The 12,142-nt window shown below is 44.6% G+C and overlaps 2 protein-coding genes across 2 annotated transcripts in view; both read right to left on the reverse strand.

Moving 5' to 3' along the window:
* The window catches only part of LOC146987151 (RNA-binding protein 38-like), a 212,487-nt gene that overhangs the window by 120,255 nt on the left and 80,090 nt on the right, over window positions 1-12,142 (reverse strand). The window lies entirely within an intron of this gene.
* On the reverse strand, window positions 415-6,780 carry LOC146987168 (netrin-4). The gene is made up of 10 exons (XM_085776195.1): window positions 6,192-6,780; window positions 4,991-5,526; window positions 4,235-4,558; window positions 3,827-3,953; window positions 2,961-3,149; window positions 2,599-2,815; window positions 1,706-1,833; window positions 1,539-1,607; window positions 1,242-1,412; window positions 415-957 (listed from the first exon to the last, which is right to left on the reverse strand). The coding sequence occupies exons 1-10, from the start codon at window positions 6,286-6,288 to the stop codon at window positions 821-823; spliced, it is 1,995 nt and encodes a 664-aa protein (XP_085632321.1). The 5' UTR covers window positions 6,289-6,780; the 3' UTR covers window positions 415-820.

Below are 12,142 nucleotides of genomic sequence, written 5' to 3' on the forward strand. Positions count from 1 at the left end.
GACAACCTGCAAAGCATGCCAGAAACGATCGGTATCAGTTATGGATTAGGGACGCCTTGTTTTCTGCCAATACAATGCAATTGGCAGAAAACAAGGCGTCCCTATAATGAGTGGTTGTGCATAATGACCTTCAACAACACTGTTGTATTTTACTTACTTTACTTCACTTATCTTGAATGTTATAGTTACATACTGTTGCATTTTATCAAATCCCTCTTGGTGTAGCTTTCTAAATATACAATATTTACCATTTATAACAAAAGAATACTTTTTAAGAAACATAATTTGCCAAAAAACAAACACAAGTTTTACTTGTTACATATTTTCTGTATGATTTGGAGATAGGACATGATGGTAAATATCCCGAATACTTGAAAGTTCTTCTGCATGGGATTGACCCCAGGTGGCCCCCACCAAAGCTAAATGACTATGATTTATGAAAATAGCTCTTGGTTGGTTAAAAAAAAAAAGATAAATGAATGAGCCAACCTGACAAATCCAAATATCTTACCAACTTCTTGCAACATACAGTAGATCTGGCTTTGCTGTATATATAGTGAGAAACCAATGTTGCATCTAGACAAGGCCTTTAATTTTAGGTACATCACACTTTCACTGTTGCAGACTCATTTGAGTTTTTTTGTGTTACACACCTACTCATGGTGAGCGCCTCTCCTCTACATCGACCTCTTGGATAATTTGACCTTGATGACAACATGTTGTTCAGCCGCTTTCAGTCCCTTTTCTGAATTCTCCACCGACTGATGAATGTCTTTGTGAAATAGTCTGAAGTGTTTCCGACAGCTTTGGATCATATTGCTCACGGACATCCGTTCATCAGGCCCTCTGATATGAGCAGACCCAGACGAGGCGTCCAGGGCGCCACCACACTTTGCATGGTGACCATCAAACGGCCCGTTCCAGCTTCTTCTGGTCCTGCGAGCAGGTACTCCATCCCTGGTTTAAAAAGGAAATACAGTATATAGTACATTAATTCAGAGTTCTCCCTCTCTGTTCTAGTAACTGTTTAGCCTACATAAAATCATCCTATAAAGCTATATAGGCCTATAAAGTCTGATCTTTAGACACCACATGATACATTCGAGCAGATCAGTCGATAAAAGTATAAACATTTTACATTTTATTGGTAATCCTTATAGTGTGTTATGTTTAGCGCCCTGATGACATGTGTTCCTTTCGTCAGTCCATGTACTAGGCTACTAATTTCTTTTCTGTCCTACCTGGGTTGAGTATGGGGCAGGTGCAGCCGCGGCTGGTCCAGGACAGCGGGTAGATGCTGATGATCCCCTGGTGCAGCGTCACCTGGCCTGATCGAAGGACCTTGCGAATTTTGACCTGAACTTCTGCGTGGCTACCCTTGTCATGAGCGGACAGCACACTGGCCTTGATCACTGTCGTGGGGCCACACAGGTGGAGTTAGCAAACACTGAGATGCCATTTTAAAGCAATAAGAACTATATAGATCATTGTTTAGTTTTTTTTTTTAAATAGGGAGAACTGTACGTTTTATTTCTTACCATAGTCATGTTTAGTCTTACAGAGGTCAGACACACTCCGCAGCTTCTTCTCCTTACAGCTGCACTTCCCTGTGTACAGGCATCAGGGTATGATGTAATCTCTTTATATTTGATTACACAATTTAAAAACGCGGGCATGCCACAGGTTTAACCTCGTATGACCTCACCTGTGTAATGCAGAGCAGACACTGCAAGCTCCTTTGACCACTGCACCTCTTCTTCAAGTGGGAACAACTGATCCAGATCAGGGATTTTTCCACCAACAGGCACATTGAACACCTGATTATTTGTGTAGCTGCAGAAGTAAAATAGAACACAAATAGAACTTCTCTGTTAGCCATTATTGTGCTACTGTTACATTCAGCTGCTTAAAGGGATAGTTCAACATTTTGGCAAATTGGCCCATTGCCATAATCCCTATAGTTTTAGGAGTGGGTTCGTTACCTTTAATTCTCGGTGCGAGCTATTTTTAGAACAGCGGAGCAGAGCCGTGAGCTGCTCAGAGCTACGCTACGGAGGCTCATGGGATTTCTTGGTTTCCCTCATCAAACTCATCAAATACACAATCCAACAACTCCAAAACACTCTTGTGGACAAGTTGTGACCTGCACATTCACCACGCTATGAGATGATAACAGGATGTTACGAGACAGAGTTGTTTTCAAAGTAAATTCATGCAAAACCGCTGATGCGCGTTCCCGTCGGGGGCAGTTTTTCAGCAAACAGTCTCTGCATTTGCCTCAAAAACAACTCCGTCTCGTAACGTTCCGTATCTCATAGCGTGGTGAATGTGCAGGTCACAACTTGTCCACAAGAGCGTTTTGGAGTTGTTGGATTGTGTATTTGATGAGTTTGATGAGGGAAACCAAGAAATCCCATGAGCCTCCATAGCGTAGCTCTGAGCAGCTCACGGCTCTGCTCCACTGTTCTAAAAATAGCTTGCACCGAGAATTAAAGGTAACGAACCCACTCCTAAAACTATAGGGATTATGGCAATGGGCCAATTTGCCAAAATGTTGAACTATCCCTTCAGGTGTTTTGGGGTAACGCCTCCAGCTACCTGTCTAGACACTGCCCAGTGGCTGGATCGCAGCTGAGGGGGCAGGCACAGGGTTCACAGCCCTCGTCCCCAAAGCCCCAGTAGCCGGGGAGGCAGTGGCTGCAGCTTGTGCCTCCTACACCGGGTTTACAGTGGCACTGCCCGCTCCGGGGGTGGCACCAGGGTCCCCCCTCCCCGGGTCGAAGAGGCAAAGAGCCCTGTGGATCACAACGGCAGCCTGAGAGACAGAGAAACAAGTCTGTTTGCTGCTGCTGAAACATTTAGTTTTGCACCAGTAGATGGAGCTATAAGACACTGGTGGTTCTCTTTAATGTCCTTCACAAGCATCTTAGCTTCAACACTTTGTTTTGGCAGTTTCTTACGTGCACATGCGTTGGGGGAGTTGAGGGGCGTGGATGGGTGGCGGTGGTAGCCATGGCGACACCGCTGGCACCGACGCCCGACGGTGTTGTGTCGGCAGTCGTCGCAAACGCCCCCACTGGTGCCACCGGACGAGAGCCACGCCCGCTGAGAGAAGTGACAGCTGTCTGCGTGACCGTGGCACTCACACTCTGAGGAGGAGATGAGGAGACGAGGAGGTGGAGGAGACACAAAGTGGACAAGGATCAGAGACAAAGTAGAAGAAGTGTTAGATTTCTAGTCTCAGTCGATCTAGTCGATGGCGTAACATGGCTTGGTCCTAAATGCAGCAGCCATGGGTTTGAATCTGACCTGTGGCCCTTTGCTACACGCTGACCCCTCTCTCTCTTTAGTTCAGTTCGGCTCAGTTCAGCTTTATTATCCCACAGAAAGAATTTTGTTTTGCATAGGTAGCAAAAATTACGAAGATAATAACAACAATACATAGAGAGATGAACACAAAAACCGTAAAACCATATAAATCCACCAACTTAGGTTAAGATCATTTTTAAAAAAAGCTGTTTTAAAAAGTAAAAGACATCACATAAGTAAAGTGCAGATTTAAGGGCAGTGCAAATTGATTGATCTTGAGTGTGCTATTGAAATAAAGGCATTAATTCCTAAGAAAACTTAAAATAGTCTAGTCCAGCGAAACACTTACATGAAGCCATACTAAAACCTACTATCAGTATTTAATTCACAGCATTTCACTTTTTCTCCCTCCACACTTTCATAATTATTTCCTGTCTAGCTTTTCTTCACCAGCAAAACTGACTGTGTACACACACGGTGACCTAATAGTTATGCAATCCTGTTGGTGGTCACTCACTCTGGCACGGGTTCGGCTCCCCGCTGCTCCCGTTGGCTGGCCTCCAGGGACGGTCGTTGTAGAGCGGGGCGCACTTCTCACAGTGATCCCCCGCCGTGTGGTGAGCGCACAGACACTTACCCGGCACCTGGAAGACACATCTGGGCCTGATCACTTACACTTACACACTTCACAGACACCTGCTCTCTGGAGACCGCTCAAAGATTGATCCAGACAGGTGGCGTGAAGAGTAAATTAAGCGATTCAAAGCTCTGTAACTGGTAGTTTTCCCACCATTGAGTACGTTTTACATTTAAACCTGACATCTGGACACCTGTGCTCTACGCTTTTACAATATTTCCCTCTAGGCTCTGACTGTTCTTTTACTTTGGAAATCACCTTCACACATGGAAAAAAAAAGCTTCTCACCATGTTGCTCTCCTGTCTGGCGTCTTGGCTGCTGCTGTATGGAGCGCAGTGCTCAGCGTGTCCGTGGCACAGGCAGGTCCCTCTGGCCAGTAAAGTATAAATAGCATAAGGTGCTGCTGAGGCTGAGTTTTCTGTAGCGGATGTAGAGGTCGGAGCCGAGGCTGTGGGGCTCATCCGTCCTGTTGGGGGGCTCACAGGTGCAGAGCAGGTCTGAGATTTCAGCAGTCTGATGCGGAGGTTAGTGAGCGTGAGGCGGGCCAGGGCCTCTGGACTGTAAGGGTCCAGGGTTTTAGCACTGTTGGGATCTAGTGTGCGTAATATTACCTGGGGAAGAGAAAATATACTAGTCAGCAAAGAATCACACATTGTGGATCTGCTCAAAGATACAGGTGCATTAGAATATCATGGAAAAGTTTATTTATGTCAGTAATTCAATTCAAAAAGTAAAACCTATACATTATATCAACCCATTACACTCTTTTTATTACATTTATTTTAATTGTTGATGATTATGGCTTACATTTAATAAAGACCTAAAATTCAGTATCTCAAAATATCTGAATATTACAAAAGACACATTAAAAAAAGCATTTTTAATATGGAAATGTTATGGAAATATGAAAAGTATGTCCATTTATATGCACACCATAACTTGGTCAGGGCTATTTGACTTGAACTACTCAAATGGACTTTTCCAGGATGTTCTAATTTATTGAGATGCACCTGTTATATATAAATTCATGCATATTCTCTCACCTCACCACCACTGCAGGGCGTAGCACTGGTGTAACGAGATGTGCACAGTGACCCAGGCTGACTGAAGTCATCGGACAAACCAAACTCTGAGCTGCAGTTGTTTGCAAAGAGCTTCAGAACCTCCCAGCTCTTCCCAAAGTCAGACGAGCGTTCGATGGCCATGGCAGCCGGACGGGGGGACCTGAACACCAGCACCACATGGGACAGACAGAACTGTGTCTCCATGTCCAACCGGATCTCATCCTGCTGCTGCTGCTGCTGCTGCTGCTGCTGCTGACCATCCTGCATGGGGATGGTCCCCGCACCTGACGCCCACCAGGTCTCCGGATGCAGGAAAGGATCATCGGTCATGTGAGCAGGTGGGTGAACGTCCTCGGGGTGGAGGAGGCCAGGGGTCACGGGAGGATGGCGGTGGCAAGGGCAGTGGTGGTGGTGGAGGGAACTGTTCCCACAGCAGCTTGAGAGGGTGGTGAGGTTCCTGCCGCTGGCCAGGTTCCCTATGGGGGGACTGCAGGCACGGTCCGCACATCTGGAAACTGACACTGTGGGTGATGGAGAGAAAAAGTGACAAGTAGTTAGAGACTTTTTTTCTTTTTTTTTTAAAATATCCAGTGACAGAAAAGTCAAAAAAAAGATCGAGCACCATCCAAAAGATGTCGTGGACAATAGTAAAGTCTGCTTCATTGTGTTTTCCATAAATATTTAATCGACCTGATCATTGTGCTACTGCTCTGATGTGACACACAATCCTGCCCTTTCTCCCCTGGGCACCATTAACACTCTCAGGTTACATGTAAAGCCAAGACGCCATGCACTGCAGACAGACACACTATCAAATCTATCTGCAACAGGTATGACTTTTCCTAATCTAACATCTTTATATATGCTGTAAATGTATGTGTGTGTCCCCCTCTCTTATAACATCTGCATTTATTTATATTTATTCTATTTGAATATAAACTGCCAATCATCACAAATGAAGTTCCTATTGTCCTTCAGATTTGAATTGACCTGAACTAACCTAAGTTGTGGATAATAGCCTACACCACAACGGCAGAAAACAGCGCGAGATCAGTGATCCACCAATTTAATTGGCATTTAACTATAATAATAATCATCACCACAACTGTGCTCAATCAGTAGCATGCGGCCGAAGCACAACGGGAGAAACGCGAGGGGATGAGTCAGTGATGCTCCTCACCTGCTCCGCTCCGCGCCACAACCGCACACAGCCAACAACAGATCGCCACCAGCATCTGACGGTGACCTCTCCAAAGCATACTAGACACTCTCATCATCCTCGTTTCTTCTGTGTTTACAACGGACACGCTGCGATAAACGCCTTCCAGAAGAGATGAGTCCCAACATAATTATGCGTAGCCTGTCTAAAGAACATGCGCATTTCTTTGCGAATTACGCAATGCGCAAAGCGTCCGGATGAATTCAGGAATATTTCTTCGACGTCCTCCTCCCCTCCCTCAGGAGCGAGTGTTGTAAACAAATCTGAATGAAGTTCAAAACATCCTCCGGGACAGCTAGGTAGGGCACGTGCGTCTTAGGTGCAGCAAAAAAAAAAAAAAAAATCACTGGTGAGTCCAAGAATTAATACTCCACCTTTGGCGTAATAACAAAATGTTGCTAATTTCCATTTGATAATTTTTCCTCATTAGTGGTGTACGGGAATAAATTGATTTTCCATTTTCTGTGATCATTCATTCATGTAAATAACTTCCTTCAAATCACAGCCAACCCGCGAGCTCCGTGCCCCGGCCAGGTCTGGTGCTGTACACGTTTACGCACAGCAGTGTGCGCCCTATTTATCCACGATCCGTCCACCCCCGCCCACACATACACACACGCACACACATACACAGTGATGGCGAGGTACTGCAACAACACCAAAAGCCAAAACAACCCAGGACAGGCTGAGATGTATATTTTCTTCAGTCTGGCAAACATCCATCCATGAGCGCTCAGTCCAAGATCCTGCGCAGAGGAGAGCAGGCGTGCGACTTTCACGGGCTCGTCAACGCAGTTAATGTGAACCAGCCGCACAGCGCATACCAGCTCCACCAGGTCCCTCCACTAACCAGGGCCTCGTAGCAGGTCGAGGAAATTAGTTTATCTGCCTCTGCACTCCTGTTTTTCAGCTGCAGTAATTCCAAGTTACAGGTCTCTTTGAAGTCTGGCAGAAGGAAACCCGAGCAGGGAGACAGAAATAGTCCTCGGTGCAGTTATTTGCAGCTTGATGGCGCATTGTGCCACCGAAAGAATCTGACAGCTTGGAGTTTCATGCAAATGAGCCGGACAAGAAAAGAGCCTTTCTCCCATCTGTCTGCCTGACTGGAGAGATTACTCTGCCAGTCTTTATTATAATAAACACATGGTCTGATACATGACAGTCTTTCTTTTATAAATCTTTTTAACCACACACACACACACACATCAGGAAAAGTACAATCCTTTGCTGAAGTTGATATATTTTCCCTCTCCAGCACACACACACACACACACTGCATTGATGAATAAACACCATGTCTCTTCAGTTTTATGGCTCAACTTCAATTACAGGGGGCTCAGAAAATTGGAATAGATGCACAGAATTGGATTGGTTTCCATAAATGTCTTTAATGCCTTACAAATTGTTTACAGACCTGCCTGCTCTGCTTTCTTTTCCCCGGAGTGGAGAGGAAAGACAGAATTATAAAGGAAAGGCATATGGACCATTGATGATTATAATCTGTGTTGTGTTTGCGCTGACAGAAAATATAATATGATGTCATTTTAGGAGCAGCCAACAGTGGATTACTTGCATCATTTTGTCCCAGATATCAGTCCTCGTTAATGTGAAATCTGTCCATCTGTAACGGTTTTTAAAAAGATCTCGCTGTGGTTTATTTTATTTTTTATTGGCTTCCCACCTCATATATCACTCCATCTTTATCTGTTGTACTTTTGTCTTTGCTCACCCCTCCTCATCTTTCCTTTCATCTCTCTGTCCTCCTGCTTTCCACTCTAACACCAGCTATACAGCCTGGCAGGCCTCCACACAATAAAACCCCAGAGGCTCTCCTTCATCTTCACGCATCTCAGTTTCTCCTTTCGTTTCACTCCAGCGGTGCCGTATATGCTAACAACAGCTTCATGGAAGATTAGGGTAATGCCACTTATGAGGGACTTGCCGTTATCTATTAATGTTAGTGGCGTACAGACGGCTTCTGGCCGGTTTAGACTCAGTTCTGGCTCACTCCGACACATGGAAATGAGATCCACATCCAAGTTCCTGTGTGCATTTGTGTGTTTGAGAAGGAAGGGGGTAATGGATAAAACATAGAGTCACACTGTCAGTGTGGCCCAACTGTGGTTTTGGCTTCATTGACAAAAGCAGGCTTGGTCTGGAGGAAGTTTATACTGTATGTGACACATTTTTGCAAAAGAAATAAAGGCGGCAAAATTGTAAGTTTCAGTAAACGTATAAGCCACTGAGGTTTGAGGTCAAGGTTTGCAGAGCAGGGCCATAAAACATTTTTACGAGCAGCCGCTTCAAGTGCAAGTTAACTGCGTTTTGGTTTCTCATTTTAGCTCCAATAAGCCAAACACACGTTGGATTCTTAATTCACTAAATTGTAATGAAGGGTAATTTTCCATGATACGAGGAATGCAGAGCCGCCCACAGCCAATAACGTGCTTGTTTATCAAAGAGGACAAACAACAGAATCCACAGGGCAACACATGTTTCATTCAAAATACTGAGAGGAGCAAAAAAAACCCTGTCCGACCCCCATCCTCTGTTGTACCTTTCAGCAAATCCATTCTCTCAATGTTCTTGGTATATCTTCATCATGGCCCCCAGCTGTGAGAGGTCAAATACCAGCAAGGAAAGGTCACAGGGGATCTCCTACCTGCCCCATGACTGCCTCTCTAATTGCTCCTCTTTCTCTCATTTTCAGGGCTTAATGGGGGCCGGGGGTTAGAGAGTCGGGCTCAGACGAACAGAGACCCCCTCCCCTCCCTTTCCAACCCTTATAATCCTCCGTGTTTGTCCAGGCTGCTCATACATGCGTGTGTCAAGCACATGGTGTCACTCTGCACTTCTCCATCTCCTTCCCTTCGTGTCCTCTCGTCTCTTTGAGTTCCACATGTCAGCTCGTATGTTCCTTCAGGGATGAAGAGGATTAAGCTGCTTCCTTACATGACTTTACTGCACGAAGGCCTGATTGCCTATCGCGATCAGACCTTGATTTTGTTTCTCTAAATACTACGTCTTCGGGCATGGCATGAGGATTTGGAACAATCAAGCCTACGTCAGTCTAAATTAAAAGTCTCCATCTCTTTTTTGTTACACAGGCTAGAGTGACACACAAGTAGGGCCTCATATGACGTTGTCCACTGGCCGCAAGAGCAAAACAGTAAATGCTGTGGTTAATGGGTTGTGGTTGAGCTAAGCAGTGAAGTCACAGGTAATTATCCTGTTGATTTTTTTGGAAAAAGGCTGATACATGTAGCTACAATATAAAAAACACACAGTCCTGTTGTCTTTCCAAGAAAATCTAGATTTAAGATCGTACAAGTAAGCCTCACTAAAGCTGACAGTTAACATAGCTTGAGGTTAAAAGGTCAAGGTTATAGGTCAAATGCAAAGGTCCAGAGTTCAAGTCCAATAAATAAACAAACTAAAAAGCAAGATGATTGTATTTGTCTATAGGTTTGTTTGAATTAGCTTGTTTCTTGGATTTATTTTGAGCGTCACCGTTCACTGCTCATGTTTCCTGTTGTGACTTTTTGTTAAGAGGCAGTTTAAAGTTGTTCTGTTCACATGTGCTCATGCAGATCCATCCTGTGTGTGTTGGTGTGTGTGTGTGTGTGTGTGTGTGTGTGTGTGCGCGCGTCTGTGCTATAGCGTGTTAGGTTTAGATTGCACGGCTGCTCTTTGATGTGAGAGAATGAATGACACTGATTAAGCTGTCAGACCTGGACCTGATAAAGGCCAGATGAGGCAAGATGACAAATCAAGGCCTCCGTTATAAGCACTCAGGCTCATTGCCAAACCAATAACGTGTGCATCTGTGAGCTTATGTGTGGATTTGTGGGTGTTTGTCCAGCGAAGAGTTATGGTCATAAACTCTCACATGTGTGTATGTGACGGGGGAAATTATGCGGAACTGTTTCAATTTATGTTTTTATTAATTCTTAATGAGGAGGAATGTCAGGAATGTTTAAGAGTAGCTCTCTTGAGGAGGCTTCATTTGAGTGGTGATGACTTATTTATAGATGAAACTCCTGTTCAGTACCCAGAAACAAACACACACACACGCACGCACTCTCTCCCGGTTGTGGCTCCCTCAATCCCGTGTCCCAGTCTGACTTGTTTATATGATGTTTGACATGTTGTCTGTGCTCACTCACATGCATGTAAATGCACACACACAAACACAAACACAATTTCCTGATAACTCTTTCTTTGGTTTTCCATCGCCCACCCACATAAACAAACTGGAATGCCAGCACACACACACACACACACACACACACACACACACACACACACACACACACACACACACACACACAGACAGACACACAGACACACAGACACACACTGGCTTTGTACCACAAAGACACACACAGACATGTGCTACAGATTCAGCTCAATGCTTTTATTCTTCCAGCTTATATTTGCACACCCACATAGACAAAGCAATGATATGTTTTGCATAACAATTTATTTTAAATGTCTCCAAGAACATCAACAGATTCAAATTCAAAGGGGCCGTTGATTTGGCACTTTATTAAAATGTCATAAAAGCTAAACATCAGTAACAACACTAACTAACACCAGGGATGCTGTTGGTCAGAGGTCAGCCTCATAAGATGACGGATGAGTACTGGACACTTTTAGAAGATAAGCACAAGTTCAATACAAGTGGACAAACAGATAATGCTGAGACACAGTGGTTCTCCGACTTTGTTAACTATTTTTATGACCCGTGTTGTCTTACTTTGGTTCGTCTCCTAAAAGTCACATTGAGAAATGAAGCAAATGAGAGGAGAAATCAAATGCAGCTGTTTGAAGTCGCGGGCCACAGGTTGGGGTGAGGTGGGGGATTTCAGTCTGTCTCTCATGTCTGGCTACTTTGTTGCTTTGAGGCCCTTCTCATCTCATTAAACACGCCTTTACTGGCATGCCAAGAGTCCACCTGTGATTCACCCAACCCATGACGGCCAAACACTCGGGTCACAGTTAAACAGCAGTATAGGCTACGTCACATGACCGGGCAAAGTCAAAAATCAAATCTACGCGGCAGCTGCCTTGTACATTTATTGCTGTTTTTTTTTTTTTTTTTTTGCATTGCTCTTGTAAAATACAAGGCCACAAGGCGCCGTGATGTCAACATGACTTATCCTGCCTTCACGGTGGCTCTGTTTCATCTATGAACTGAAACCAGTAGCACTCAGATCAGATGGCGTTTAAAAGAGCAAAAGCACTGCAGCAATTGATTCCCGCATGTTTCCTATTACTTATTTATTTTTTATTGTTATACAAGAAATGGCAATGAGGTGGTGAAGGAAACTACAGCTTGCCTTAATGTTTCCAGTCCTGTGTGCAAATGCAAAAAAATAAAATAAAATCGCACTGTAACGTAAGGGTGTGCCCACATTTGTGGCTGGCTTATGGGCTTCTGCAGGAGAAAAGAGGAATGTGGGAATATGTGCGACCGCTAAAACCTCCTGGCTTGCCCAACAATGTGACAGTAAGAAGGAGATAGCACGTGTTTGATCCCGTCAGCCAACATCTGGCCCTCAGGAGGAGCTAAAGTTAGCAGCAGCACATGCTGATGTCATTACTGTAAAATGGGAGTTACATTCACAAAAGCATGACCCTCTCAACATCCCAACACTGTAAAAGAGGTAGAGAAGGAGAGAGAGAGAGAAGGAGATAGGATGGATAACACATCTGGGTGAATGTAAATGACTAATATTGATGTTCTGTAGTGGTTGATGTTGAGCCAGATCTTTCATGTCAGCATTTATCTGCTGCTGGACTGTTGGAGGCCAGAACGAAGTGAGGCATGCTGGGAGAGACAGAGGAGCGCAGGGTGGATCAAAGCTGCAACAAAGCTTGTTAGGGTTTAATCAGTTCCACTCACCCAG

This window comes from Trachurus japonicus, chromosome 5 (assembly GCF_045865225.1).
Source record: "Trachurus japonicus isolate A0001 chromosome 5, Traja_1.0".
In the NCBI taxonomy this organism is placed as follows: Eukaryota; Metazoa; Chordata; class Actinopteri; order Carangiformes; family Carangidae; genus Trachurus; species Trachurus japonicus.